Below are 7,921 nucleotides of genomic sequence, written 5' to 3'. Positions count from 1 at the left end.
TGTTCAGCCAAATATTTATAAAAAATATTTTATTTTCAAACAACTTCGATTTGAAATCAACAACTTTCGGCAATTTGCACATACAAAGTTTTTTTTTTAAATTTATTTATTTTCGAGGAATTTCGTATAGAAATAAACTAATTTTCTAACGATTTTCCAATTTTTGTAAATTCAAATACTGAAGTGCAAATTGAATAGTTTGGATAAACTAATTCCAATAAATAAATTATTTTTCGAAAGATAGTAAATAAATAAATTAATTACAATGACGGGCAAGAAAAGGCAGCAATCACCAAAGAAAAGCGCAGATCTTGAACATTTGGTTCATCAGCGATTACAAATTAAAAATAATATAATTCGCATTAAAACGGGTCTTGAGGAAAAAACTTTATCGTTAAATCCAATTGAATTAGAATGTCGATTAGATATTTTAAATTCATATATTGATCAATTAATGAATTGTCAGTCGGAAATAGAATCCGAAGATCGTGCTGATGATTCTCGCGGTGAATTGGAAGACATTTGCGTTGGTGCTAAAGCACTACTTATATCACATGTCAATAAAAGGCGAAAGTCTAGTGTAGTTGATTATTCATTCAGCAACCCACACCATTCACGACTTCCAAAAATGTCTTTGCCTAAATTCAGTGGAAAGTACTCTGAATATAAAAATTTTATCAGCCTTTTCGAAAGTTTGGTAGACAACGATCCAATGCTTCCAGATATTGAAAAGTTCAATCATTTAATTTCCTGTTTATCAGGTGCAGCTTTAGGAACAGTTAAAGCTTTCCAAATTACAGAACAAAACTATCCAAAAGCATTAGCAAGTTTAAAAAAAGTCTACGATAATAATTGTCTAATCTTTTTCGACAATGTTTCCACACTTTTCGAATTGAAAGAAATTTCCAAACCATCCGCGTTCTCATTGCGAAGCATGATCGACACAGTGTCCGCAATTTATGATTCGCTTCTTTCATTGGGTGATGAAAAGAATATAACAAACGCGATTATTATACATTTAGTTATGTCAAAGGTGGATGCAATCACTAGGTCAAAATGGGAAGAACAACTAGATTTCAATACTCTTCCTTTATGGAAAGATTGTGAAGAAGCTCTTAATAAAAGATATCAGCATCTTTCTGCTGAAGAAGCTTCAAGTGCAAAGTCAAAATCTTCCGATAAGCCCTCCAAAACTAACCAAGATTCAAGTCGTTTAAAACATTCAAGGTCCTCATTTGCTTGTGTAAACTCGCAACAAAATAAATCCAAATGCCTATATTGCAAATCAAACGACCATTATATAACGACGTGTCAAAATTTTACTGCGTTGCCTGTCCAGCAAAGATTCGAGTATGCTAAAAGTGTTCCTATTTGCATTAACTGCCTTCGAAAAGGACACACAGTTTCGAAATGCAAAATGAGTCGATGCAGCGTTTGCAATCGATCTCATCACACATTATTGCACCAGTACGAATCAACTTTTAATAGTTTACCGGCACAACCTTCAACAAGTTTTCAAGCTATGCATGCCTCAGTTTCGGCTGATAAAGTTATTCTTGCCACTGCACTTGTGCAAATAAAGGGCAGTTCTGGAGAATACATGATAGCTCGAGCATTACTTGATTCTGGCTCTCAATTAAACTTCATAACAGAAGAATTAGCCCAAAGATTAAAACTTCGAAAGGAAGAAAAACCTTTGAATCTGCTTGGCATTGGAAAGGCAAGTGCTACAGTGAATAAAAAAGTACATGCAGAAGTAAAATCAAGATTTAATGATCATTCGTTTTCTGCTGATTATTGGGTAATGAACTCAATATCGTCTTATCAGCCGGATCAAGCAATAAATACTTCGGATTGGAATATTCCTTCCAACATTCAACTAGCTGATCCATATTTTAATAAGCCACAAAAGATTGACCTACTTATTGGAGCAGATACATTTTTTGAATTGTTGTCGGTTGGTCAAATTAAACAAGGTCCCGAATTTCCAACTATTCAAAAGACAATTTTTGGCTGGATAATATCTGGGAAATATCCCAAGGGTACAAATAACAGTACCAAGCATTGCAATCTAGTATGTCAGTGTGAAGATTTATCAGATTTAGATGAAAAGATACCAAAACTCTGGTTATTGGAAGAATTTCCTGGCGAAACGAAAAAATATTTTACTCCAGAACAACAATTGTGTGAAAAACACTTTGTTGAAAATACAAAACTTTTGCCGACAGGTCGTTTTGAGGTTAAACTTCCCTTCAAATTATCCTCAAACTCGCTTGGATCATCATTCGAAACTGCCAAACGTAGATTTCTTGCACTTGAGCGCAAATTATCCAAAAACAGCGATTTGAGAGGAATGTATATGGATTTCATGAAAGAATACATTTTGTTGGGTCATATGTCACCAACAAATAATGAAATTCCAAAGGGCCCGCACTATTTCATTCCACATCAGTGTGTTTTGCGACCACAAAGTACAAGTACTAAGTTGAGAGTTGTTTTCGACGCCTCAAGTCGAACATCTTCTCAACTATCACTGAATGACATCTTGATGGTTGGGCCAACCATTCAAGAGGAGCTATTTTCGACGTTGCTCCGTTTTCGTACACACAAATATGCTATTACGGCTGATATTACGAAAATGTACCGGCAAGTTCTTGTTGCGGAAGAGCACACGAATTACCAGCTCATAGTGTGGAGGCAGCATCCGTCCCAACTATTGCAAATCTTTCGTTTAAACACCGTAACGTATGGTACGTCTCCAGCGCCATTTTTAGCGATACGGTGTTTACAAATGTTGGGCGATGCTAACGAATCTTCTTTCCCCACGGGGTCAGATATAATTCGAAGAGATTTTTACGTTGATGATCTCTTAACTGGTGCTGATAATCTTGAAACCCTTAAAATATTGAAATTCGAGATTCAAGAAATCCTCACAAAAGGAGGGTTTCAATTAGCCAAATGGTTTTCAAATCATCCAGAGTATCTAAATAAGGATAGTTCTGAAAAATCAATTAATTTTAATGATTCAGATTTCACAAAAACTCTGGGAATGTGTTGGCACCCTAAAGAAGATACATTCAGCTTCAATTTGGACAATAATTTTCATGATCTACGAGCTACTAAGAGAAACATATTATCAGTTTCCGCTCGTCTTTTCGATCCTCTTGGTTTGTTATGCCCCATAGTAACCAAAGCCAAAATCTTATTACAAGAGCTTTGGGTTGCAAAGATTGAATGGGATGAGTCGATTCCATTGCGCCTTGATACAAGTTGGCAAAATTTCAAAACCAATTTATCTCAACTTGGCGAGATAAAAATTCCAAGATTTGTCGAAACTCATTCGAACGCAAAAATTCAAGTTCATGGGTTTGCCGATGCTTCGACGAGAGCTTACGGTTGTTGTATTTACATCCGAAGCCAAAGCACAGCCGGTATCAAGTCGACGCTATTAACTGCAAAGTCTAGGGTGGCCCCTTTGAAAACGAAATCGATCCCTCGATTAGAACTTTGCGCAGCGCATACTCTTGCTAAGCTATGGACAAGAGTAGAGGCAATGTTGAGTCTTGACATCGACCAAGTTATTTTCTGGACCGATTCCGAAATAACTTTGCATTGGATAAAAACACATCCATCTACGCTTGCAACCTTTGTTGCAAATCGTGTGTCCGACATCCAAGAGTGGACACAAAAAGTATCATGGAGACATGTACCAACAAAACAAAATCCAGCAGACATTCTGTCAAGAGGCTGTAACGTTGAAGAAATCAATGCTTCAATTTGGTTCAAAGGTCCACAGTTCTTGTTAAACGAACAATCATCGTGGCCGGTCAATTCGCATTTTGAATTGTCTCCAGAAGATGAAGCTTTAGAGAAACGAAAAACAAACACGGCTCTAATAGCAGTAGAAAAACCTCGAACTAAACTTCTAGAATTTATAGAAGAAGAATCCTCATATAACGACCTTATTACTACGTTTGCTTATATAATGCGATTCTTTAAAATATCTAATAACAAAACAGAAAGAACATTTGAAGAATTGCCAACGGCAAAAGAAAGAAACTTGGCGTTTCTAAGAATAGTTGAAATCGTCCAAAGTTATGAATTCCCAGAAGAAATTGAAAAACTTCGTAGGAAAATAACTCTTCAAAATAGTTTTCAAAAACTTAATCCGTTTATTCATGAATTTCAAGATAACAAATTTTCATTTTCGCTGATTCGTGTAGGTGGCCGTCTCTTTAACGCCCCAATTGAATATGATAAAAAATTCCCGCTTTTGTTAACCAAAAATTCACCATTTGTAAGAACGTACTTAACGTATTTGCATCGAAAAAATTACCATGCTGGACCTCAAGCTATGGTGGCATTGCTTCGTGAAAAGATTTGGCTAATAAATGCAAAAGAAGCTTGCCAAAAGGTTGTGCGACAATGTATAAATTGTTTTAAGTACAAACCAAAATTACTCACACAAATAATGGGTAATTTACCGGCGGATCGATTGCGAGCGCAACGACCGTTCTTAGTATGTGGCGTAGATTTCTGTGGCCCGGTACACACCACCCTTAAAATTCGTGGCCGGTCACCCAATAAAACTTATATTTGCGTCTTTGTTTGTTTCGCCTCCAAAGCTGTACACATTGAATTAGCTTCTAATTTGTCGTCTGAATGTTTTATTCTCGTTCTTAAAAGGTTTATCTGTCGCCGAGGACTTCCGAAGACGATCTACTGCGACAACGGGACGAATTTTGTCGGAGCTCAGACGATCTTGAGGGAAATTCAAGAGGAGATAGAGCGAGGAGCAAAAGCTGTTCGACGGTACGCAGCAGAGGAAGGCTTCAACTTCGCCTTGATACCGCCCAGGGCACCGCATTTCGGAGGTCTATGGGAAGCGGCGGTGAAAGCGGCGAAAACGCTGTTACAGCGTACCGTGGGCAACGCACTTCTCACAACAGAAGAGCTGCTCACCGTAGTCATCGAGGTCGAGGCAATCCTCAATTCAAGGCCAATCGCACCGCTAAGCGCAGACCCCAACGACGGAGAAGCCCTCACCCCAGCGCATCTACTAATCGGCAGCAGCTTACGATCGCTGCCCCCAGAACCAGTTCCGGAACGGCAAACGGGCTGCTTGAAAAGATGGCAGCTTCTATGCTGGCTCAAGCAGCAGTTCTGGCTGAAGTGGTCCAAGGAGTATCTGCTTGGCCTACAAGCGCGATCCAAGTGGGTACAGGAGCAGCCCAATCTCGTCGTCGGCAAACTAGTTCTTATCCACGAGGACAACTCGCCTCCTCAGCGGTGGAAAACAGGACGAGTTATAGGGGTCGTCGAAGGGCAGGACGGCAAGGTCAGGGTCGCCGACGTCAAAACATCAAGTGGTGTACTCAGACGCCCAATCGTCAAACTGGCCCCACTTCCCGATGAAGAATATTGAAGCCTGCAGCCTTTCAACGTGGCCGGTGTTTCGTTAGTACAAAAATTTATAAAATGAATTTTAAATCATAAATATTGAATTTAACTTAAAAGTAAAATACATTTATATCAGTTAAAAAAAATTGCACTATTGTGAACTGAATTGTATGAATTGAAAACTGTATTGGTATAAATTTCAAACTTCCCGCCCATCCGGCCATATTTTATTTAAAATTTAAAATTAAGAAGAAAAAGGAAAAGAAAATGAAATGAAATAAAACCATTCGACACGATAGTTCCGCACAGTTAACACGCGTTTTATTTAATCCGTACTTTTTCGCTTGGTTTTTAAATTCATTAATTTGCGAAGTTATTTAACAGCTCAAGTAAGAGCTAATTAACAAAAAAGCTTGTTAAATTTTCACAAACTCTTTCATTACTATGAAACTCATACCAATTTTAAATTTCATTCGATATTTGAGTTTAACTGGTTAAAAAAAAAAAACATTTTTAACTTCCCATAGGAAGTTATTGTAATGAATTGTCAAATTGAAAATTTTGACATTTCTCGACGTTAAGGTCCCTAGAGTCGAAATAAAAGAAAAATGTCAGTGTGTGCGTGTGTACGAACATTCGTACGTCCGTACGTTCGAGACGTTTTTTTCGTCGTCCATAGCTCAATAACCAGATAATAAGGCAGAAAGATGTAGAAAGGGATCTCACGAAAATTGCGTGGGTGTTTTTTTACCATGGCAGTTTGAAAAGAAGTTGAAAATGTTGGCTAAACCTAAATGTCTTACGAACCAAAAACGCTAGAATTAAATTTTATATAATATATTGTAACGTGATGTCAAAGAAGTATATTTTTTGAAAAAAATCCATTTAACCAAAATATGATTTTATCTCCAAAACAATTTTGTGCCACAAAAAATACTGTTTTTGACATTCGATAAAATTTTGAGAAATATTGGATTAGCTTTTTTTTCTAAAAATTAAAAATCAAAAAAAACATTACTCAAAGTTGGAAAAAATTGAATATCGATTCAAATATCTTTTCAAAAACTTGAGATAAATTCTATTAGCTAATTTTACCTTATAAGAAATATTGTTTTTAACATTTTGAAAAATGTTGAGAAAAATCAAATCGACAGTTTTTTTACAAAAAAAAACCTAAAAAAAAAATGTATATAAGTTGGTAAAAAATAGATTTTCGACTCAAATATCTTTTCAAGGCTTTAAGATAGTGGCTTTAAACTACTTTATCTTTCAAAAAAAAATTGTTGTTAACGTTCAGTAAAATTTTGAAAAGAATTGAATTGACAGTTTTTGTATAAAAAATTAAAAACCTGGTAAAAATTTTTTTTCGACTCAAATATTTTTACAAAAATTTGAAATATTGACTTCAAACTATTTTTATCTTACAAGAAATATTGTTTTCAACATTTTATACATTTTGAAAAAAATCGAATTGACAGTTTTTTACAAAAATTAAAAACCTAAACAAAAATTAACAAAAGTTGGTAAAAATTGATTTTCGACTCAAATATCTGTTCAAAAATTTGAAATATTGACTTCAAGCTTATTTTATCTTACAAGAAATATTGTTTTCAACATTCGATAAAATTTTGAAAAAAAAATCGAATGGACAGTTTTTTTTACAAAAAATAAAACTCTAAAAAAAAACAATACTAAAACTTGGTAAAAATTTACTTTCGACTCAAACAGCTTTTCAAAAATTAAAAATATTGGCTTCAAACTTATTTTATTTTACAGAAAATATTATTTTCGATATTCAGTAATTTTTATATAAAAATCCAACGGTCCGTTTTGTCATAATAAATAAAATCTACAAAAAAATGTACACTCTTAAGCAAGACAAATCGAAAGACGGGATTGGAAGTTGTGTGGGTCGCCATCCTCTTTTTATTCATTTGAAAGTCCTGCATATTGTGATGTTGTTATCTTTGATACAAAATAATTACGTTTCTCATATTGTTGGAGAAATTACGTTTCGTTTACGTTTAAAAACACAACGACATGTATGTTTAATCATTTATTTAGATTTTCTTACTTAAAAGGACCTTGACAAGTAATTTTGAAAATTGTATAAATATGATCTACTACTAAAAGTATCTTACTTTGGACCCATTATTAACTACTAATGTATATAACAAATTAGTTTTTTTAAAGAAAACATTTAAAAACTATGTATTAATTTTTACATTTTTTCGTTCTGATTATCAAAAGTTTCTTGATTTCAAATTTCATATTTTGAATTTCGTGTTATAATAGTTTACATGAACTAAGATAACATTTCTTCTGATGAAAATAGGACCGGATATCAGGACACTAGATGCTCATTTCATCTATTTTCACTTAATATTATTTTTTATCAGATATTCGTTATCTATCGAATTGTATATAAATAAATCAGAAAATTCAAGAACCCTTTGAATCAAGATTATTTTCGAATTAAATCTTACAAACGTATAGAATAAATAAATACCCACATAAATAT

At 34.5% G+C, this 7,921-nt stretch overlaps 1 protein-coding gene across 1 annotated transcript; it reads left to right on the top strand.

Moving 5' to 3' along the window:
• The first annotated feature begins 265 nt into the window (after positions 1-265).
• Positions 266-5,425, top strand: LOC129950683 (uncharacterized). Its single transcript, XM_056062607.1, has one exon. The coding sequence runs from the start codon at positions 266-268 to the stop codon at positions 5,423-5,425; it is 5,160 nt and encodes a 1,719-aa protein (XP_055918582.1).
• Positions 5,426-7,921: the final 2,496 nt, after the last annotated feature.

This window comes from Eupeodes corollae, chromosome 3, assembly GCF_945859685.1.
Source record: "Eupeodes corollae chromosome 3, idEupCoro1.1, whole genome shotgun sequence".
Taxonomy (NCBI): Eukaryota; Metazoa; Arthropoda; class Insecta; order Diptera; family Syrphidae; genus Eupeodes; species Eupeodes corollae.
Note: the sequence above shows the minus strand (reverse complement) of the source record. Positions and strands in the feature narration are given on the sequence as shown.